Source organism: Mastigoproctus giganteus, chromosome 8 (assembly GCF_048544385.1).
Source record: "Mastigoproctus giganteus isolate SK-2022 chromosome 8, ASM4854438v1, whole genome shotgun sequence".
In the NCBI taxonomy this organism is placed as follows: Eukaryota; Metazoa; Arthropoda; class Arachnida; order Uropygi; family Thelyphonidae; genus Mastigoproctus; species Mastigoproctus giganteus.
In genome coordinates, this window is record NC_143582.1 from 194,917,444 (window position 1) to 194,942,360 (window position 24,917).

General features: G+C 35.7%; 1 protein-coding gene across 1 annotated transcript in view; it reads right to left on the minus strand.

Moving 5' to 3' along the window:
• The window catches only part of fy (fuzzy planar cell polarity protein-like protein), an 83,469-nt gene that overhangs the window by 8,627 nt on the left and 49,925 nt on the right, over nt 1-24,917 (minus strand). Inside the window, exons 4-8 of the mRNA XM_090380002.1 lie at nt 23,113-23,229; nt 16,780-16,977; nt 14,931-15,026; nt 14,605-14,708; nt 8,252-8,445 (exon numbers count right to left, since the gene is read on the minus strand). Coding sequence (XP_090236128.1) covers nt 8,252-8,445; nt 14,605-14,708; nt 14,931-15,026; nt 16,780-16,977; nt 23,113-23,229 — 709 coding nt within the window. The remainder of the gene's footprint in view (nt 1-8,251; nt 8,446-14,604; nt 14,709-14,930; nt 15,027-16,779; nt 16,978-23,112; nt 23,230-24,917) is intronic.

Here is a 24,917-nt window from a genome sequence, read left to right on the forward strand (position 1 = left end):
CAGTAAAATGCAAAAACCTTGGGAGATGCATTATGGTCACAGAAGCCGATGCACCAACAACTAACAAAAAAAAAAATCTATATGCTAATAATGGTATTTATTACCACTGTTACCTTGACTTGGCTGATGAGTAGTAAAACTTTTTTTCTAAGCTGTTCATATTAGCTCCAAACAGTCATAATGATAGTATACTGGTTACTTTTGAGTGCAAGTGTTTTGTTACATGTTCTGGTAAGCATTTAAAAAAAAAAATCTTTGCAAAAACAACTGTCTTCAAATTTTTTTAAACTCGCTCTTATGTGAAAACAAAGTTTTTGTAATACATTTTTCATCCTTTCTGCGCACACAAAAAAAAAAAAAAAACCACAGTAGAATGCAATAGTACGTGCAGTTAAATTCATCACACATTGCAGGAAGACAAGGTGCCAGAAATAAATAATATCATTTATGTATTTCTAAATTGAAGATATTTGACTGCATTAAAAATAATGTTCTCAATAGGTATACTTCTGTAATAAATACTGAAAGACCTCCTTTTTAGGAAAAAAAATCCAGTTTTGCCTGCTATTCATATCTTCACATTATGCAAAATTTAATGTGCTATTTTTCAAAATACTGAAATAGCTATTGTATTCCATCACTTAGTAAAATTAGGAAAGTATTTTTACATATGGTCCGATATATCATATGAGGAAACTATTACATCTAGACATAGCCTGATATGTTATGTGGAGTGCTCAGATTGTACCTCCTCGCATTTGGGGTCAATCCAGTGTGCTCTACATGATAGAACCAACAATTAAAAGATTTCTGTTGTTCACAATGGTCATTCCAGAGCTGCTGAGCTTGCACAGCATGCCATATCCCTGTTACTTTTTAAAACTTGGTCAGATTTTAATATTTCAACTACTAATTTCTGAAATGTTACATATGAAAATTAATGAGAATTCCATTAATGTCTGTCAGACATGAGGAACTATGCCAGTCAACATAAGAAGTAATACCCCCCTTTTTTCTTTTATAAAAGTAGACTTGTACTGCAAATAATAAATGTGTGACTCTTTCAAAATTTTTCACTCTTACCCTCATTCCTGATAATAACACATTCAAAAAAGGTTTTAGTCTGACTTTAAGAAAAGTTTTTTAATTGTGATTTTGCTGGCACTGGGTTCACGTTTTAATTTTTTATTGAGATATTGGCACCGGGTTTCTCGACATATCTCACAGTTTATCTGGTTGATACTTTGATAAGGACGATGATATTTAAATATTGGATTATAAATAATAAAATAATGGGAAGATTTTTTTTTTAATCGGTGTATAAAAATAATGTTTCAAGTTAGAAGTGAAATAAATAACAGGTAGATTTGCTTTATTGTTACACGTCAACTGCTTCAGGATGTTTGGTTATCTCATTGTTTTTAATAATTAATATTTGATGTCTAAGGTTGCTAGTGATATCAGTCCAGATACTTCAAGGTCTAATGGCACCTCTGTAGCCAGGTGGGCAGGAGCAGCACACGCTTCTTGATTAGACCGGAGTTCAAGCCCGTGACCACCAAACAAGGAGGATGCGGAAAGGTTAGGGAATGACCACTGCATACCCTAGGAGCAATATGGCCTTAGTTGCTAATGCTCCTAAAAGCCAAATAACAACAACAACATCAAGGTCTAACTAAAGTATGGAGATTGGCTTAAAAATAGCAATTGGGGTTTAACATTGATGAATGAAAAATATTGCATTTGGGTGGTAGTAATCCCATAATAATATATATTTGGGTAGCAAATGTGTATTATTATGAAGTATCGAAGTAGGCAGGTAAGAAGGAAAAAGACCAAGGGGTAACTGTACATTCCTCATATTCTCTGAGCAGTGCAGACAAATGCCAGAAGAACTGAGATTCTGTCAATAATATATGTCAGTGGCAGAGCAAGATCCCATTTTTAAAAGCAACGGTTAGGCTACATTCTGAGTACTGCATGCAGTTCTCAAAAGATGGCCTAACCACCTACATTCTGCCTAAAATGGGGTTTGGAAGCCCCATTTTAGGAAGAACACAGATCTTGGAACAGATGCATAGATGAGCAACAAAATTAGTAAACTTACGAAAGGTACTCTTATCAAGTAAAGCCTTGATTTTGTAAATTGCAACAAACTGGAAATTAGGCATTTGCATAGTGATCTAACTGAAGTATAACCGCAGCCTGAAAAATAAGATGCAGGATAGTTCAGAGACTGCTGGGAATCATTGGGGTACAAATAAACACATAGGTTGTGTTAGGGTAGCTAAGAAAAAGAACAGGTGCATGTATACTTGCATGTACACCAATGCTAGGAGTTTAGTAAATAAATTTGATGAATTTGAGGTATTGCTCAAAACATCAAAGGCAGATATTGTGGGGATTTCAGAGATGTGGTGTCACACAGATATAAGGAATGCAGAACTGGAATTTGGGGAGTACATTGTATACAGAAAGAATAGACAGGGTAGGAAGGGAGGAGGGGTTATGCTATTAGTTAAAAAATGCATAAAATCCAAGGAAGTGAAGCCAGTCGACATTGCTGGACAGTGCAGTGTCGAGTCAGTTTGGTGTGACATAAGCATTGGGAGATCAAAATTGAGAGTAGGAGTGTGCTATAGGCCTAATGACTCTGATGAGTATAATAAGAAACTGTACGGGGAAATAGTGGGCCAGTAAATCAGAGAGTCTTATAATGGGGGATTTTAATTTTCCAGATATTGACTGGAATTTGGGGGCTGGTCACTCACACACTAGCAAGGCTTTTGTGGATTTATTGGATGATTGTTTTGTACATCAGCATGTTCGGGAGGCAACTAGAGAGAGTAATACTCTTGATTTGATTATCAGTAGTGATTCTTCATGCATTAAGAATCTGCAGGTAAATGAACCACTAGGTGGCAGTGATCACAGTGTGCTGAAGTGGGATTTACTCAAAGAGGTAACTACTATTAGGAGTAAAGGGAAGGGTTATTGCTTTCGTAAAGGCGACTACGATGGACTGAGACAGTATTTAAATTCTATACAGTGGGACCAACTGATGATGTTACCAACAGCAAATTCAAAATGGGAAGCATTCAAAGAACTTATCTTGGAAGCTACTAGGCTTTACATACCAACTAAGAAATATTGTTCAAGGTTTAGGCCTAAGTGGATGTCAGATGAACTAATAAGACATATGGCAGAGAAGAAAAATGCATGGGATACATACAAATTAACACATGACACAGAAGCCTATGATAGATACAAGTTGATCTGTAACCAAGTTACAAAGTAGGTTAGGCAGGCGAAGGCAGATTACGAGAAATCTTTGGCAAGGGATGCAAAGAAAAACAGCAAAGAGTTCTTTACTTATGTAAACTCTAGAAGGAAGGGGATGAATCAGATTGGTCCACTTGATATCGATGGGTCAACTGTTGTTGATCCTGCTCAGGTAGCTAACAAACTAAATGAATATTTTGCATCAACATTCACACATGAGGAATTATTCAGCGAGGGGAATGCCAGAGGTGTATTCAACTCTGGCAGTAAGCTAGAGAATCTTGTAATATCTGAGAGTAAAGTGGAGGAGAAATTGTTGAAGATAAATACAAGAAAGGCACCCGGGGTGGATGGGATCTATCCAGTTATATTAAAGGAAGCAGCAAAGGAAGTAAGCAAACCCTTAGCCATAATTATGAGAGCTTCCTTGGAATCAGGGGAAGTACCCATGGACTGGAGATGTGCAAATGTAACCCCAATTCACAAAGGAGGATCAAAGGGCGACACAAGTAATTATAGACCTGTGAGCTTAACTTCTGTTCCTGGAAAATTAATGGAGGCACTGGTTAAAGAAGCACTGCAGGATCATCTAGACAAGACTTCAGTCATAGCTCAGACACAGCATGGTTTTGTTAAGGGGAAGTCTTGCCTGACCAATTTGATTGGATACTATGATGCAGTCACAAAAGAACTGGATGCAAGGAATAACTTTGATATTATATATTTGGATCTTAGAAAGGCTTTTGATACTGTTGCACATGGAAGACTGCTGCACAAATTGGAGCAGTGTGGCATTGGAGGTAAATTGCTGCTGTGGATAAAGGGGTGGTTGAGAGGGAGAAGACAGAGAGTGGTAATCAATGGACACTGCTCATCGTGGACTAATGTTATTAGTGGAGTCCCTCAGGGTTCAGTATTGGGTCCATTATTGTTTTCTGTATTTATAAATGATATCGATGATGGTATATCAAGCTTAATGTCCAAGTTTGCCGACGATACGAAGGTTGGCAGGGTTGTCAAGGACACTACTGACACTATGCTACTGCAACAGGATCTGGAAAGGTTGGGCTGAGAGGTGGCAAATGAAGTTTAACATTGACAAATGTAAAGTACTACATGTGGGAAACAGCAACCCCAGAGCAACGTATCAACTCTGTGGTACTACACTGACAGTGGTAGAGAATGAAAGGGACCTGGGGGTGGTTGTGCAGGCAGATATGAAGTTTTCTGAGCAGTGTAGACGGCCTGCAAGAGTAGCTCATGGTGTACTGTCGATGATATATAGGAATTTTTCTAGCAGGGATAAGGAGGTGATTATTCCATTGTATAAGGCAATGGTCAGACCACACCTAGAGTACTGTATACAGGTCTGGAGGCCTCATTTCAAGAAGGATGTAGAGATGCTGGAACGAGTACAGAGAAGGGCAACAAGATTAGCGAATGGAACAAAGGGGTGCTCTTACGAAGAAAGGCTTAAGTTTTGCAAATTACAGTGTCTGGAGACTAGGCACCGGCGAGGTGATCTGATAGAGGTGTATAAAGCCTTGAATGGTTTGAGCATGCTCAATGCTGATGGGATTCTTCCTCTTGCTCAGAATAATCACCTGAGAGGGCATAAATTCAAATTGAGAAAAGACAGATGTAGGTTAGACGTGAGGAAATTTGCCTTTAGCCAGTGGGTGGTTGGTTGGTGGAATAAACTTCCATCCCTTATCGTGGAAGTTGATAGCCTAAATAAGTTTAAGGCTCAGCTGGACAGGTATTTCGAACGAACAGAGGGGTGAAGTGGAAGTGGTTATTTTTTATTTATTTTATTTTATTTTTTTTTTTTTTTGGCTGATGCTGCATAAGCTTGCTTTCTTGCATCAAATGCCTCTACTAATGCTAATGCTAATATAAGGTTAAATTTAAAAGGGGTAAATAAACTAATGCTGATGGCACTTTATTCTTTCTCAGACACCACACTCAAAGGAATATAAATTGAAAAAGGATGAATACAGAATAGATAACCTGCAGCGAGCCAGAAAGTAATTGAATGGTGTGGAATAAGCTTCCATCTAGTATTGTGAAAGTGGGCAGTCTGAATAAATTTAAAGGATTGGATAAATTATTACAAGGAATGAACAAATGAAATGATAAATTTTATACAATAGACTGTCAAAATACTGCACCCCAAATAATGGAACATTCAAGCTAATGGCACATTAAGACCGCATGTTTAGATACAGCGCAGATGTCTTGCAGTGCCGAAAAAAAGAAAACGGCAAATCACGTGATTACTGTATTTGTTTACATTTGCCATTTTGAAAGCGAATTCTGTACTGATATCATGGATTATACCGCTGTTTTACATTTATTTTAAATTAAAAACCCCTCACTATGGCTCTTAAAGTTAATAAACCTCATACAGAGAAGAAAAGAAGTACAACATTAAAGGTTGTGGACAAACTTAATATAATCCAAACTATTACATTAGGGTTGCCTGGAAAGTTAATTCATATAGGCATGTGTATTGTGCCTGTAAATTGCATATGTTCTCTGGTCATTTTGCTGGACAAAAAACCCCAGTTTCTGGGTGGGTGGGGGGGGGGGGGAATCTTGCTATTTACACCTGAGACTGACTAACTCAGCCATGGAACGAAAAAAAGCCCATAAAACTTCCTCACACAACTGACAGGTTTCAAACCCGGGCCTTTTCCACCTGGTGTAGCGAGGCTAGTGACAATACCACTGTGCTACCCATGCAGACTAAACTTGATATAATAAAGAAAACAGAGAGGGCCATAAGTAGGAGTGTAGTAATGGCAAAATGTGACATTGGATTGTCAACATGTTTATGTTCTTTATGTGCAGTTAATAAAATTACTAGCTACTAAAAATATCTTGGATAGTTGAAAAGATCAGGAAAGAAATGTGAATTGTTGAGCTTAGCGAAAAGAAGGAAAGCTGCCTACCCGGGACACATCCTTAGAAATGTGAAATATAAATTGCTTCAAGTAATAATAAAGGGAAAGAGAGGAGTGGGGAGGAGGAAACTTTCTTGGCTGAAAAACATCTGCAACTGGACTGGCATATCAGGTGAGGATGGGGGTGCTTTAGTTTTAACAACCCTTTACATACATTTCAGTAAATTTTTTGACATTGTTTCACTTATAAGACTGCCATACAAACTGAAGTGGTATGTGAAATTAGGAAAAAGTGACCGCTATGGATAAAGGGATGTTCAGTGGCAGAACACAGACAGAGGGTGGTTATAAAATGGACTTGCTCTTCTTGGATTAATGTTATTAGTGAGTGCAGAGCTCATTGCTGGGTCCCTTAGTGTTTTCAGCACTTGCTTTGGCAGCCTGCCTACACTGCTCAGAAAACTTCATATCTGACTGTAGATGATACAAAGGTTGACATATTGGTTAATGACAGGAATCAAATCAAACCATACTACTACAACAAAACAGAAAATTAGGCAGATAGGCTGAAAAGTGGAAATTGAGGTTTTTAACACATGGGTAGCAGCAATCTCAGAGTAACATACCATTTGGGTAGTACCATACTCAAGGTGGTGAAGAAGGAAAAAGACCTAGCAGTAATTATAGAGTCTAACATGGTTACATGAGCAGTGCAGACAGGGTGCTAGGACAGCTTATGGGATTCTGTCAGTGATATACAGAAAGTTTGCCTGCAGGAACAATAAAATAATTATTCCACTGTATGAGGCAATGGTGGAGCTACATATTTAGTACCGCATACAGGTCTGGAATACTCATATTGGCTGTTGAAACAGTGCAGAAAAGTGCAAAAAAATTAGTCAAAGACACAAAAATGTACTTTTACCAAAACAGACTTCAGATTTGAAAATTATAGTGACTAGAAAAACTACTATGCACCTGTGAGGAGACTGATAAAAGTGTTTCAGACTTTAAATGGATTGAGTAAACTAAATTCTGGTGGCATCCTTATTTTTTCTCTTTTTGTACAGGGAAAAATATAAACTGAAAAAGGATGGAAGCAAGAGAGAGAGATGTGCAAAAATTTGCTTTTGGCCACAGATTAAGTGTTGTTGTAATAAACTTCCATCTGATGTTCTGGAAGTGAGTAGTTTGAATAAATTTAAGGATAGATCAGACAATTGTCAGAGGAGATGCACAGATGAAAGTTTTTCCCCTTTCTTTTTTGCTGACATTGCACCACCTTGCTTTCTTGATCATTGGCAGCTACTAATACTAATGCTAATATTAGTAGGAGTGCTATCGGGATTGAAAGGATCTTTATTAACACTCCAACTACTGTTTTCACCAAAAAAGCTTTCAATTGATGCCTATGGGCTGGAGGTGTGCAAATGTATCCCCAATTTACAAAGGAGAATCGAAGGTGACATGAGTAATTACAGAGCTGATAACTTAACTTCTGTTCCAGGGAAAATAATGGAGTTACTGCTTAAAGAAGCAATACAGGACCATCTACACAGGAATGCATTTGATAAGGGGCAATCTTGTCTCACTAGTCTGACTGGATACTATGATGCAGTAGCAGAGGAACTGGATGCAAAAAATAATTTTAATATCTTATACTTGGATTTCAGGAAAGTTTTTGATACTGTTACACATGCATGCCCAGGGTCCTGAGCTGAATATCATCATTCTTCTCTTTCTTGGTGATTCCCTTCTACTTCTCTTTCTTTCTCTCTCAGGGTAACTCAGAATTTTTTTTTTTTGGCTGGTGCAGTAAAAGCCTCAGGCTTCCTTGCACCATATGGCTAATAATAATAATGAAATAATGATCTTTTTCATTTCGCCCAAGACAGAGAGAAGTACAGTACAGTGATCGTCAACACCTCCAATAGGAGATGGCATCAAAAGAAGAAGAAGATTTCTGCATTAAATATATTAAAAATAAAACTTCCGAGATAACAGAAAAATCAAAATAATGGCACCTCAAATCCCCGTATATGCATAATACTAGCCATACTTACTATTTTCTAATTCTTCTTCTTCTGTACTTTTAGCAGGAAAGTAAGTTCCAACTACAGTCTTGTATAATGCCCTCAATATTTCCTGTCTCCTTCGCAAGCTTACACATTTTCCCTCTTTCAGTCGTACACTATCGTCTTCCAATGGCTGGACACTACACAAGCACTGACTCTGTTCCTTGTTAATCAGAAGTAATCTGTATAAAAAATTAATATACCATTTTAATATAAATAATTAATATAAACATTAATATAAATAATTAATATAAACATTTAATGCAATTAAATAGCTTTTCTCCTCTCTAGATATCACTATACTGGTTATGTATTCTGGGATCAAGTAGAACACTAAATACTGAGTAAGCTGGCTCAAAGACTTACTTTTGTTAATAAATATAATTGTTAACAAGTAACTAATCATTATTAGTTTGTTCTGAAACACTTTTTTTTTTTTTTTTTTTTTTGTTGTATACTGTTGGAAGCTCAACATTAATTAAAATTAAATTAATGCTCATGATTAAAAGTACAAAACTTTTAATTATGAGCATAATCATCGAGTCCTGAGCTCCAATACAGTAATGAAATACATTAAATAGTCAAAGCTTCCCTTTACACAAATTTCATATTTACATTCTTCCATTATATATTTATTAAAATGTGCAGGCAGTAAAATTCCAATTTCTCTTTTGCTACTAAACAGTGGTGCAATCTTGATAGGACAGCTGTTATTTTGAAGACACTGCCAACTTAATTTGACAGAACTACACGTTATATCAGGTTTTGGAATTCCTTCTTATTATAGTATATCTAAGGAGAATGCAAAAAACTACCATCATTAGAGACATCAAATTATGATCTACCATAGAATGACATGGTATAGTTTTAGGCTCAGAGAAGGTAATCTTCATTCCAGAAGCTTCTACCCAACTAGTGAGTAACAACTGCCATCGCAATAATATTTAAAAACAAAAAGCCTGATGACTGAATTCATACCTTTCTTTATTGTTTAATAAAAGTAAAAAAAGTCTATCAAGCATATCAGTGGCCACCATCTCATTCATTCCTCATATTCTCATAATTTGCTGCTCACAACAGTCAGAGAATTGGCCAGTGCTTAATTCAATTAATAACTGTAATAATTAGTTTCTTCATATCCATTGCTATTTTCAAAATATCAGAATCCTCCAGAAAAGATTATCTGTGGTCAAGGTGTGTTATCGAAGATTTAACATCATTAGGATGTAATTCTTACTTCACTAGTGGACCTAATAAGTGAGGTAGGGGCTTAGATACACCTTTTAAAAAAAAATGGTAAGGTGAAATCTTCAAATTCTATTTTCTATGAATAATTATAGAATATTGACAGAATATTTCACTTTAGTTGTAGTTTCATTTAAATGTATAGATTATAAAATTGTAAAACATTTATTTTCCTTCTTCTGTGAAGGAGGAAATGTATATGAATATTTAAACATGACTTGTTCAGAATACCAATCTAAAATTAGATTCTATCATTTGCAGTTGACCTTGACATATTGAGATGAATGTGCAAAACTACTTTTCCACATAATGCTGACTAGAGCACTCTGTCAATGAAAAAGTTGTATTTTCTATCCAATTCCTGAGATTCTATTATCATTAGAACTATAGTCAATTTTTCCTTGGTATTTGTTTCCAGAAATATCTACTTGACCTGGCGAGTGAATTATTCTCAAGATGGTTCACATGCATTACAGTTAATACAAATTGAAATTCTGTTTCACCCATGTCTGAAAATTCTGGAAGAATCTATACTTACCTTTTGTCTGTGGAGCAAAAACTTTACAGTATATATCAGAAAATACCCTCTGCAGAAAATATTACTTGATACTGGAAGAACTTGAGCATATTTCATTTATCTTAAAAACACACAATCTAAATCTTAGAGCCTAAAAGCTTCCTATTATGAAAATTGTTTTCCACTTCAAATTTTTCCTGAATCGATCTACTGATTAATCATTCAATCAGGTTTGGACATATTTGTGTAGAGTGACTGATAATTATTAATGATCCTATACAAAACCAATGCCAACTGCCTTTAAGATGGACTGCTAATCTTTTTTGCAGTCTCCCACCCCCCCATCACTTTTTTTTGTATTTGATCTAAATTTTCTTAAGTGGATACTTTCTCTTGCCATGTCAGGCTTCTCATCTAATATCAAACTTTATCTGAAATTTAAATAAATAAATAAATTCTCTTTTTACTCCAGGATAGCCACATAGGGACAGGAGCCTGCAAGAGAGAGAGAATACAAGAACAGAGCCGTAGTCAGCAGTCACACTGGCTTGAACCACATTCAACTCAAACACATTTATTAGTGTAGCCTCACTCAGGCCTGACCAGTTGGTTATAGTAGCAATATTCTATGTCTTTTTAATAGGTGTCTTAGTGAAAAAGACACCTATTAAAAGTTGGTTAAGGCAGTCCTCCATGGCAGCCCAGCCAGAAATACATCAGTCTGCCACTAGTTTGGAGAGGTCTGGGTTTGATTCCCTGTCAATAATGGGAGGAATTTCTAAAGTCCTCTTCATTCAAGGATGTAGTTAGCCAATCTCAGGCAGAGATTTCTCCCCCCACTAGTTATTCTAGATTTTTAAGCTTACACAACATGCAAACTGTCCAATGAACATACACTTCTTCAGACATAATACACTTATGTTATGTATGTATTTATTTATATCTTGGTTAAGGGGTACAATTTTTACAATCCCAAGGTAAAAATACAACAGAATCTAAAGACTGAGGGCCAAAAGCTAGTCTTCCTTATTGTTATAAGTTATTTCAAAGAGCACCATTTTCTTCATCGCTTGTTCAGATTCTACCAACTAACTTTAAAAACATTCAATGTGACAGGGATTGCAAATTTGTGACATGACATCATGCCACATCAAAAATTAGTAATTTGTGACTACAAATTTGTCAGTTACTGAAACAATGATAAAAGTGAATTACAGGTGCTGTATCTAGACCTTAACTTCCACTTCTATCCTCCTTAATCTTTTAGAATAAGGGAAACAGAAATACGAACTTTGCTTTCTAGTGGAGAGAACAAGTCTTGATATTTGGATCATAAGCATACTGACACAACTTCATTGGGATTCTTGAAGGTGGTACCCTACAAGCATTATTCCACCATTCCGTATTAAGAATATCATATTAATTTCACATGTAATTGGATTTATAAATCAAGTTATGATACTGCAACTAATAAGGCTGAAATGAATAATTCCCTCTCCTGTCGTGCTAGCTATTTCAAATTATTTGGCTTAAACATTAACTCAAAACAATGTGCCCATTGTGAGTCTGCTAAAAACAATCTCCCCCTTTCAATTATCTCAAAAGTTTATCCTAATTCCATTATAACTGTTTCAGTACCTAAACTTAAGAATGTTCAACGATTTCAAATATTTTTCACCTCTTTATTTATCACCTTTATCCTTAGATGTTTCTGCTAGTATCTTTATCAGATGCATCAAGTTATAACTCTATATGATTATGTTCTATGAATCATAAATTTGGTAAGTTCCTGCTCCCTCTTCAAAATAAAAATTAAATCCCTTCTTAGTTTTTTTTTTGAACTCTTTAAATAATAAATGGCAGTCTTCCATTTGAGAGAGAGAGAGTGTGTGTGTGTGTGTGTCAGTATATACATACCCCCAATCTTCCCTAGAGAAAAGAGCAACAAAACTACATCTTGTTTCACTGTGATGAAATCTATTCTTTGGATAAGTTCGTTCCAAACAAATATAAAAGTTATCAGATTAAACAATATTGATGTCTTTGTTGCATGCAAATTTATTATGCTACTTATTAAGAGATCACATAATTAAGTTCTCTGGCTGCCTAATGTTACCTACAGGGTAAGATTGATATTTTCTCCTAAATTAAATTAGTTATTGATACTATGTTATTAAGAACTAATAACAGTGTGGTATTAACTATTGTTTTGTAATAAGTGTACTCTTACACTTTTATTTATTAATGTGTTTTTTTTTAAAAGATGAATCTACTAAAGTTGTGATCTACTTCGTTCCTCTGGCTGAGTCCTATGCAGGACATTTTTGAAAGCCCCTATATATTTCTTATTCACATAACAAACTGATATTTTAAGTGTTACAATACTAAATAACTATTCATACAATATTATGCTGTGGCTATTTACTTTATAGGTACAAGTATATTGTGATCTGTGTGAAGGGCATTCTCACAAACAATAGAGCTTGGATATTTTCTCCTCCCAGCTGGCAAGACTTATAATTTAAGAGTAGTGTAATATAACTCTCTTTCATAAGTAGTATTTAGAAGTGAATGATAAAAGATGCATAGTAGAGCAAAACAATGAACGTCACAATGAAGATACCACATTTTGCTGTCTGCTCAGATAGCAAACAAACTGAATGAGTATTTTGCATCTACATTCACACGTGAGGAATTATTAAGGTTTGAAAATGGCAGAAGGTTATCAAATTGTAGCAGGGTGCTTAATGATCTTGTAATAACTGAGAGCAAAGTGGAAGAGAAATTGTTGAAGTTAAACGTAAGAAAAGCACCTGGGGTGGATGGGATCTATCCAGTTATATTAAAGGAGGCGGCAAGGCAACTAAGCAAACCCTTAGCCATAATTATGAGAGCATCCTTGGACTCAGGGGAGGTTCCCACGGACTGGAGATGTGCAAATGTATCCCCAATTCACAAAGGGGGAATCGAAGGGTGACACGAGTAATTACAGACCAGTTAGTTTAACTTCTGTTCCGGGTAAAATAATGGAGTCGTTGGTTAAAGATGCATTGCAGGATCATCTAGACAAGACTGCAGCAATAATTCAGACACAGCATGGGTTTGTTAAGGGAAAGTCTTGTCTGACAAATTTGATAGGATATTATGATGTGGTTACAAAGGAACTGGATGCAAAAAACAATTTTGATATCATATATTTGGATTTCAGGAAAGCTTTTGACACTGTTGCGCATGGAAGACTATTGTACAAATTGGAGCAGAATGGTATTAAGGGTAAGTTGCTACAATGGATAAAAGGATGGTTAAGTGCAAGAAGACAGAGGGTGGTAATCAATGGGTGCTGCTCTTCTTGGACTAATGTTATTAGTGGAGTCCCACAGGGTTCAGTGTTAGGTCCACTGTTGTTTTGTATATTTATCAATGATATTGATGAAGGTATATCAGGCTTAATGTCGAAGTTTGCAGATGATACATAGGTTGGCAGGGTTGTTAATGACAGTAATGGCAGTGTGCTACTGCAACAGGATCTAGATAATTTGGGCAGATGGGCTAAGAAGTGGCAACTGAAGTTTAACCTTGACAAATGCAAAGTACTGCATATGGGTAGAAATAACCCCAGAGAAACGTACCAACTGTGTGGTACTACACTTAAGGTGGTAGAAAATGAAAAAGACCTGGGAGTAATTGTGCAGTCAGATTTGAAGTTCTCTGAGCAATGCGGACAGGCTGCCAGGGCAGGTCATGGGGTTTTGTCAATGATATATAGGAATTTTGCTAGCAGGGAAAAGGAGGTGATTATCCCTCTGTATAAGGCAATGGTCAGGCCACGCCTATTGTGTACAGGTCTGGAGACCTCATTTTAGGAAGGATGTAGATTTTTTTTTTTTTTTTGGTAGTTGTTGGCGCATAGGCTTCTGTGGCCATAATGCACCTCCCAAGGTTTTTGCAGTACATTGATCCAAGCCCGAGGCGGGAATCGAACCCGCGACCTTTGGGTTGCCAGGCAGGCACTTTACCCACCCAGCTAGCCCGGTCGGCGGATGTAGATTTACTTGAGCGGGTTCAGAGAAGGGCAATGAAGGGATCCTCTTACCAAGAGAGGCTTAAGTTCTGCAAATTGCAGTGGCTGGAGACTAGGCACCTGCGCGGTGATCTGATTGAGGTATATAAGGCCTTGAATGGATTGAGCACGCTGAATTCTGATGGGATCCTTCCACTTGTTCAGATTACGAACCTAAGGGGGCATAAATTCAAATTAAGAAAAGACAGATGTAGAATAGATGTGTGGAAATTTGCCTTTAGCCAGCGGGTGGTTAATTGCTGGAACAAACTTCCATCTGTCGTTGTGGAAGTTGATAGGTTGAATAAATTTAAGGAGGAACTGGACAGGCATTTGGAGAGAATGGTGTGATTTTTTTTTTTTTTTGGCTGATGGTGCATAAGCTCATACATTTGCTTTCTTGCATCACATGCCACTACTACTACTACTACTACATTTAAGCAAAATATAGGATGGGTTGGAATCATAAAATATTGTTTGCATCTGCACTCAATGTATTTCTCATACAACTATACTCACCCCAAGATATTCTTCTCTAGGGTTATGCTTGTAGGAAAATTTCTTGGATGAAGACTAGATGAAGACTTTAGTAATTCAAAGGCACTTTTCCAATATCTAAGCACCTGAAATGAAAAATAAAAACAGTAAACTAAGCTGCAAATTCAGATCCACTGAATATAATGGATTTGGATAATGACAAAATCTTTTTATTTTGTGCTGTAGTGGATGCAATGGCAGAATTAAACAATTACAATTAATTTAAGAAAAAAAAAATTAGATTTGAACACTTAACCCTAGTTAAGTATGTGTTCATGAACAATGAAAAGAATTTAAAATAATCATACCTCCTCTTCTAGCTGTGCTAATGAAGGACTAGGACCACAGAGAATGCACAAATCTACTCCTTGAACTAAATGAAGTATGACCAGCCTGTTACACATCTGAAACAAAATGTTACATATAACTTTGCATATGTTTCTTCATATATATATTTAATTAAAGTTAAAGCATTAATTTTATATTAGTGTGCTAATTATTCTGATTAGTGCTATCTACAATCACTTTTTTTTTCTAGGATTACACCCAAATCTCTACACATTTTTAATGATGTATTAAATCAGAATGAAAAGCTCAAATTTAATATGTTCTAATGATTAATTCACAGCTTTTCATAACCTTTTTAACACATGCTAAAAATCAAATTCATATGGAGCAAGTTCAATTTTTGGGTCTAAGTCAAAGTTTATAGGACAGTAAGTCCCAGGACAAGCTATCAGCATAGCAGTGTCTTCTCTTTTATATGAAAGGCAAATTAACTTTTTGGCTATAATAACAATAAAAATTGCAATGCAAGAAAAGCCATAGTAAAGTGAAGCTTGTTCTGTTGTGAGTATTAAGACTGCTATATTTATTACACAGTTTAAATCTTAGTATAATATAACAGAAGACAAGGCCGTGTACTTTTCATGAAATAACTAATGTTATTTTCATTGTCTGAAGGTGAAAACAACATTAGCTATTTTATAACTTCAAAGAAAACTACTTTATATAGCTTTTGTTAAGACAATACTAAGCAGAATTATGCTATTTCACTACAGGAATTAGCAGTGGCAAATGACGAAGAAAGCAAGCTTATACAAAATTAGCAAAACAAAAACTCATTCCAATTTCACCTATTCATTCCACCCAATAGTTTGTTTAGTTCTTCCTTGAATTTATTTAAACTATCAACTTCCACAATAACAGATGGAAGTTTGTTCCAGCACTCAACCACCCGCTGGCTAAAGGCAAACTTCTACACATATCTATTCTGCAACCGTGCTTCTTCAATTTGAATTTTTTCCCCCTCGTGTGTGTGATCTGAGCAAGAAGAAGAATCCCATCATCACTGATGCTTGCTCAATCCATTCACCTCACAGGTGCCTGGGTTCCAGATGCCTTAATTTGCAGAACTGAAGCCTTTCTTGGTAAGAGCATCCCTTTGTTCTGCTCATCAATCTTGTTTCCCTTCTCTGTATTTTTTGCCAGCAGCTCCATATCCTTTCTAAAATGAGGCTTCTAGACTTGTATGCAGTACTCGAGATGTGGCCTGACCTTATACAATGAGATAATCACCTCCATATCCCGGCTAGAAAAATTCCTGTATATCATTGACAAAACCCCATGGGTGGTCCTGGCAGCCTGTCTTCATTGCTCAGAGAATGCTATATCTGACTGCACAATTACCCCAGGTCTTTTTCATTCTCCACTACCCTGAGTGTAGTGCCACACAAACAAGAATCAGAATGTGTATACTTTCAAGATGAACAAAACCAGCAGAGTGGCTAGAGATAATTTAATGATGTCCATATCAGAATTATGCATCCAGGATAAACAATAACCTGACACAAAAACATATTGTTAAATTTGGGTTTAACAAAATAAATGTAATTAAATATAAGGAAAAGAGCTAGGGATAATTGTACAGTTCAACATGAATTCAACTCGGCAATGCAAACAGATTGCTAGGACAGCTCACAGTCCCAGGAAGAAGATGACCAAAGCTGAGTGGCAAGTTCAAACATGGAGTTATACCACATATTCAAATTAAGATAATATTTTATAAACTTCCAACTTTACATACAAACTTTTATGACCCTATATTATGGTCATTCCATAGTTAAACAGTTTTTTTTTTTAAATCAAGGAACTTACCTTCGGACAGCTACTAGGAAGATAGATTGGGACATCTTTGGCTGTTGCTTTTGGAGAGGAGTTTACAAATGACGACAGTAGTGATTTTTCCTGACCAGTCAATGACCACCACTTTTTTGTGGCCACCACAACTTTCCCTTTTACAAGGAGGCAGCCATATGCACTGTCTGCAGCATCTGTGAATGCTTCTAAATAGCTCTATAAGTAAAAACAGAATGGAGAAGTGTAAAGAAAATTAGAATTAGTAAAATAATAAGAGGAGTTTACCTCAATATAGTACGTAGAAATCTTCCGTGTGATACCCTCCAGACATACGGACGTATTACGACATACGGTCGAAAAGTGTTGTCAGCTTCAGGAAGGAAAATCGTTTTGAATATTTTCGTTAGATTCTTTTAATTGCGTTAATTTGATTATTTAATCATTTATATTTTACTCTAATGTACCGGTAAGTTGTCGATTTTTTCGTTTTTTCCATTTTAATTTCTGGAGGGTATCATACGGAAGTGTTCTACGTACTATATTGAGGTAAACGCCTCTTATTATTTTAATAATATTATTATCAACGTAGAACATATTGAGTAGTACAGCTCTGATTCATACTATCTAGAAAATTAGAATGGAAAACTCAAAATTCACATAAGAAATTAAGCTTAAAAATAATACAGTTTTTAACACTTCTTTGGGGAAAGCTGATGATAGAGGGAAATCAGAAAATTACAAGGCTCTAATCATGATTAAAAATGACGCATCTATTGCTGTTTAAATGTTGTATTGGCTTCTTTTTGATATAGATGGTGAAAGTTACAGAAATATTTTAAAATTTATAAAAAACATTCAGTAGTCGTTAAACATAAACTTTCTGTTTATATACTCTGAGATAACCACATAAGGTTAGAGAAGTTCACAAGATAACCAGAATACAAGAACATCATACTAAATATAATCCAAGTTTTTATTTACATCTAGATTTAGAATGTTAACCTTAATTAACAGATGGACAATTTGGCGCAATGAATTGTGCAGAAACTATTTTACCCTCAAAAAAATCAAAACCTTGTGGGAAAGGCATTAATAGTATTTCTCATTTTTATCCCTGATCACTAATAGTATAAGCAAAACCAAATCATATTGATAATAACAATAGTTAGGTTTTCAAAAATTTTAATAAACTAAATTGTTGTATGGATTAATTTTAGTATATTAGTATTTGCAAAATGATTCAAGGAAGCAAGCTCATATAGTACCAGCCAAAAAATAAATAAATCAAATTTAAATTAAATTTAAAAAATAAAGTGACCAATGACACCTTTTTTTATTTACCTATTTCCTTCAAGTATTTATCCAATTGTTCTTTAAATTTAGATAAACTTCTTGTGGAGACAAGAACAGATGGTAGTTTATTCCAACAATCAATCCCTCTTAGACTAAAGGAAAAATTTTAAACATCCAGTTTACAGTTATTCCCCTCTCAATTCAAATTTATTCCACCTTATGTATGTAATGTGACTAAGCATAAAAATTTCTTTTGCAATTAGTTTACACTATGTATATAAAGTGCTTAGCATCATAATACACAGCCATTTCTGAATAAACAGAAAATTTTTAAGGTGGCATCGTTTTAGGTTATATCTCATATTGTGAATACCTTCACAATGAGTTGCCATGATATTGCACTACTTCGAATAAGTAACGCTTCACCTAAGGAGAAGACTAATGTTACTTATTCTCAGATAGGTACCACCACCCAGACAGCACCGTTTCAGGGCTATTTGGCCCTTCTTCAGTGAGTGGGTAGGTACCCAAGTGATGCAATGATGGCAAAAACAGTTATGAAGTATAACATATGAGAGATGCCTGATGGTGTATGATGTATTTAGACTAATGTTACTTATTCTCAGATAGGTACCAACCACCTAGACAGCACCGTTTCAGGCCGATGCCACCTTAAAAATTTTCTGTTTATTCAGAAATGGCTGTGTATTATGATGCTAAGCACTTTATATACATAGTCTAAATTTGTTTGCAGCTTGAGGCTCTAGCCCTAAATGCGCCTTAGTCTAAATACATCATACACCATCAGGCATCTCTCATATTGTGGAGTTATACTTCATAACTGTTTTTGCCAGCATTGCATCACTTGGGTACCTACCCACTCACTGAAGAAGGGCCAAATAGCCCTGAAACGGTGCCGCCAGGGGGAGCCTGATGATGTCCGGAGTTTCCAAGAATAGGTAACAACAGCCTTCTCCACTGGGGAAGCATTGCCTATTCGAGGAGTTTGAGTTTTTGAGTGGTGTGAGTAGGAGTTATTGTCCCTTTCATTCTTCTACACCGTTTCTTTTCCTCTTCCACTCCTACTATAACTTTCCCTCTACATTTTGCTTTTCTAAGTCTAATAGGGACAAGTGGATATTCGAGTAGATATTCACATACATACAAAATAGCCCTGAAACGGTGCTGTCTGGGTGGTGGTACCTATCTGAGAATAAGTAACATTAGTCTTCTCCTTAGGTGAAGCATTACTTATTCGAAGTAGTGCAATATCATGGCAACTCGTTGTGAAGGTATTCACAATATGAGATATAACCTAAAACGATGCCACCTTAAAAATTTTCTGTTTATTCAGAAATGGCTGTGTATTATGATGCTAAGCACTTTATATACATAGTCTAAATTTGTTCGCAGCTTGAGGCTCTAGCCCTAAATGCGCCTTAGCAATTAGTTTACTTCACATAAACACCAGTTTCAAAACACTGTAACCTCAAATTTCCAAATAAGAATACCCTTTTGTGTCACTGACAAACCTTACAGTGTGTTCCCCAAATCTGTATTCAAGATGTAGCCTAACCACTGCTTTAAATGATGGAATAATCATCTCTTTATCTCCACTGGCAAAGTCCTATACTCCATGAAATGTCCTATCAGCCTGCCTACACTGTTCAGAAAATTTCATATCAGATTGTATAGTTACTTTCATGTCCTTTTCATTATTTACCCACATGCCAGACCTTGCATTTACCATCATTTAATCTCAGCTGCCATATTTCTCAGCCCAACCAAATAATTTAGTGTTAGCAGAGACAAAATGACACAAGGAAGCATAAGCATCAGCCAAAAAAAAAAAAAAAAAAATCAACGTATTGTTGAAATAACATACCCTGATACTGTCATTAACTATCCTTCTCACTTTGTATCAACAGCAAACATATACATTAAGCTTGAAATACCTAAATATACAAATGTTAAAGGGGACAAGAACTGAACCCACTCATAACATTAAACCATAAAGAGCCATGGCCATTTATAACTATTGTCTCCTACCATTTGACCATTCCTTTATTCACATTGGGCCCCTATTGCACTGCTTAAATTTAAACAAAAATCTCCCAGTAATCATGTGGGAACTATATCCAAATAGCTTTACAAAAATTTAAGCATATGACATCAAAGTTGGGTTGAGAAAACTGCTAGCTTGGGGAGGGGGACAGACTAATATTAACTACAGCCACAGATGAAATTGATTCTTGGTGCAGCAGCATGGAAAACAAAGATTCTTGGATTTCAAGCGCTGCTGTGGGTGATCGTTGAACAAGTAAATACATAGATTGTGTTAGGGTAACTAAGAATAAGAACAGGTGCATGCATACTTGCACATACACTAATGCTAGGAATATAGTAAATAAATTTGAAGCACTGATTAAGTGAAATGCAGACATTGTAGGGATATTGAAGATGTGGTGTCACTCAGACATAAAGGATGCAGAATTCAAATATAAGGAGTACAATGTGCACAGAAAGGACAGCAGGGGAGGGGTTAGGTTCTTAGTTAAGCATATTAAACCTAACGCAGTGCATCCAGTCAACATAGGTATCCCCCAAACTGACTCAACATATGTTGAGTCAGTTTGGGGATGACACAAGCACTGGGAAAACAAAAATGAGAGTAGTAGTGTGTTATAGGCCTAACAACTATACTTATCACTCATTATGCAGATTGCAGATGACTATAACAAATATGAGTATATAACAAACAACTATACAGAGAAATAGTGGGCCACTAAATCAGAATGTCCTACAATGGGAGATTAACTTTCTAAATATTAATTAATTGAAACTTGTGGGTTGGCCACTAGCAGAGGTGTATTGTAAAAAAAAAAAAAAAAAAAAATAGTACCGGAATGCTTGTTCGCCAGAAGACTGTACAGTAACTGAATCAGACTTCAGACTCACAGTTCATAGAACAACCAGTTCTAGCATTCAGCTCATGGCGAATCAAAATGAAACATTCGCATGCATCACAGTATATATCATTCGTTGGTCCACAATGAAACGTTCAAGTTTCATTGTGAACCTTGAAAAAGGAAGCAACAATAACTAAATGCTACTGCTGTCTTTCAGTATATATATTATCATTAGTGCTTTTAATATTCAGTGCTTCTACCAGCCTAACAATTAAAAAATAATTATAAAGCTGTGTTAAAAATAGGACACAATGTTGATGAAAAATAGGATGCACAATCGAAATATTTAGGAAAATACAGAACATAATGCATATCCCAAATGAACATTCAAAAAATAAACAGGCACATACTTTTCTGTGTTTATCTAAATTAATGTAACACTGCACAATTAGGATAAAAATCTGAAAATTATATGAAATATAAAACATTATATATATATGAAGGGAGGAGGGTTTAAAAAAAGATTTGTATTCATCCAGAAGCAGTTGTGACAGAAGGTTGAAACAAACACCACATATATTTTTCAACATGATAACCAGACAAAATGACATTTCTGCTACATCTCAATACACTTCCACAAGTTGGTTTTGTAGAAGTTCTCTCACTGTCCTTAAAATCATGACTCTGCAATAGAAATCACCTCATCATCAGCAGCAAGGTGTTTTCCACAAAGAAAGGACCTCAGGGCAGGAAAGAGGAAGAAATCCAAGGGTGGAAAGGTCAGAAGAATAAGCAGGATGCAGCATTATTTCAATTTTCTCCTGGCACATCAATAACATTTCATGTGCACATTGTTATCCTTTCCTTCCTCTGGTAATGGGTCAGACATCTGTGAACCCATCTAGCAGATGCTTTACTCATATGCAACTGTTGGATGATGTTCTCCACAGACCCTACATTAATTTGGAACTCTGCAGCTAGTTCTTTGACACTAACACAGCAATCTTCCAGGATTAATGCCTCAATTTTTGCAACACTCTTCTGTTACAGCAGTTTCTGGGCATCCTGGGATATCTTCATCGTGCATTGAGCCTCTTCCACATTTAAATTGTTTATACTAATGTGCAACAACACTAATTTGGGTAATCTTCTCCATAAACAATGACCATTTCTTCATGAATTGTATTGGAGTGTTTCCCTTAGAGAAAGAAGAACCAGATCACTAATCTGTATTCCACTTTATCCATTGCAACACTTTGCTCTCATTCAGCACTGAATAGAAAAAAAAAATTAACTGTCAGGTCAAAACCAAAATTGGTGGCTGCTATAGAGATTTCAAGGTATTAAACAAAAAAATTCATCTTTCTATCACAACTACTTCTGGGTGAATAGAAACCTTCTTTGAACCCCCTTCCTATAATAAATATATAACATGTTTAGATTTTTATTGAGCAGTGATCAGTTCTTTTCAAAAAGATTAAAAGAAGATGTATGAATTTCATGTGCTTCAATAATTATTAATTTAATAGCTAAAGAATTCAGTTCACACATCAACGGTTTATAATAATTAAAAGATGAGAAAAAAAACCTAATATTTAAAAACCTTCACATATATAACATAAACTGAGTGTTATGCTTTCAGGTTTCACAAGATGGATGTTAGTAGGTTGCTGATAGGGGCACTACATGTTTGAATTCAAGCAGTGCTCTATAGACAACCAATATGTGTACAAGTCTACATACAGAGATGTGGCCACTGTTATGTCTGACAGTAGCACACAACATAACATAATGTGAATCTGTGCAAGAACCTGGTTAGTGAGTACAACAGTGCTTTTGTGGGCAAAAGGTCTCCTTTAGACATCTTTTATACTGAATATAATGATGCAGCAGTTGCAATGTCTCACAGTAGTGTGCAATGCAGTGTGTGTGCACGTCTAGTTATCAGGTACAATGGTGCTTTCCTGGAATGTATAGTCAGTGTTCTTTAGACCTCTTTTATATGGAATGCTTTATCACTTAACAGAGATAATATTAGTGGGTAAGAGTTCAGTTTATAATTCCCATTAATGCTGATATTTACTAATTGTCAGTAGCACATTCATTGTAAATGTGCACTGTTAATATATATATATATAAATTATGATACCTGAAGTGACTGACTCTCTTTACATAACATACAGTCCACAGCTCCAATTAAGTCACCCAGAGTGGATAAGTCTTGATCCAGTTGCAATAATAAATGATCAATTAATCCAAAAGAAACCTATAAAAAAAAAAAAAAAAAAAAAATATATAACTTTCACAATATTATACCAAAACATAGAAAAAAAAAAGAAGTAAATTTAGATATAGTGCAGTTTTGAACAGCATCACATAAAAAAAAAAGTTTAAAAAAATGAACAAAGTAGGGTAAGGGTACTTAGCATGTGGAGGTGAGTACCTACCTCCACACGCTAAGTAATATTTGTTACCCTAAAAGCACAATCAATCCCTCCATAACACTTCCTAAATGAGTGATAACCAAACTGAAGCAGTCAGTTAGGTTATCAGGTAGTCCAAGGAATTTTGATGGACTACCTGACACATAAGAAAAACAATCACTGGGGATGCATGCTGCTGCTGCTCTCAAAAATTTAAGAGAAAGCCATAAAGGAACAGAGAGTAATTTATGCTCTGAGAGGTTGTGGATTCCATGAGTTAAACTGACCATCATACAGTCTGAACCTGGCCCTCAGTGATTATTACCTCTTTGGGTATCTGAAGAAACACCTAAATGAGTATCAATTTTCAAGTGATGACAATCAAGGAAGCAGTAAGTGTGTTTTTCAGAGATAATGACAAAGACTAAGTATTTCTTCTTTGGCCTCAAGGGGAGATATATTGAGAAAAAATTAGACTGGGTCATTTCTTTATTACTTAGGCAGATAATTTTTTGAGTAATTCAAAAAAAATTAACCATTGCTTGCATACAGTGCAATGGTTAAGCTGCAACTTGATTACTGCATGCAGGTCTGAAAGTCTCATTTTAGGAAGTGTGTGGAACTATTGGAATGAGAAGAGCAATATGGTTAGTCAAGGACATAAAAGGGAATTCCTACCATGAAAGATTTCAGTTCTGCAAATTGCAGCACTTGGAAACCAAGCACCCGCAAGGAGACCAGATTGAAGAGTTTAAGGCTTAAAATGGATTGCGTAAACTAAATGCTGGTGGTATCCTTACTCTTTCTCAGACAATACATAAGGAAACATATTCTTAAACTGATAAAGGATGGCTACAGGATAGATGTGGAAAAATTTGCTTTCAGCCAGAGAGTAACTGATTGTTGGAATAAATTTCCATCTGGTGTAGAAGTGGATAGTATAAATAAATTTAAGGAAGCATTAGACAAATTATTTGCGAGGAATAGACAGATGAAGTGGGTGGTAATTTTTGTCCTGATGCTGTATAAGCTAGCTTGCTTCCTTCCATCGTTTTCCACTTAACACTAATTCTACTATGGTGGAGTAGAGGAACTAAATATCACAGAAAAGAGGTTTTGTATATAGCAACTTCATTATATATAAAAATTTTATTTGTAGCACCTACTGAGTTAATTTTAGATTTAATTACCAGTTCCTTCATGGCATCATTAGAAATTTATATAGAGTGTAGCAGAGAAATGGGCAATTATAAAATTTCAAGAACTCAGTAAAATGTTTTATTTAAGAAATCAGGTGATCTTGCAGACATGGAATGGCCCCAGCCCTGGTCATAACATGCTTGGCGAAAAAGCTACTGCACGGCAGTATTCATCAATATTGTGACAGTGGTGAGGGGGCAATATCAATGTTGTCACATTTGCATTGCTGTCTTCAAAGAAGCAAGAGCCAATAATGCCAAAAGACTACAATAAATATTATACTGTAACCTCAGCACTGGAGATTTGTCTGATCAATACCAAAAATTTTGAT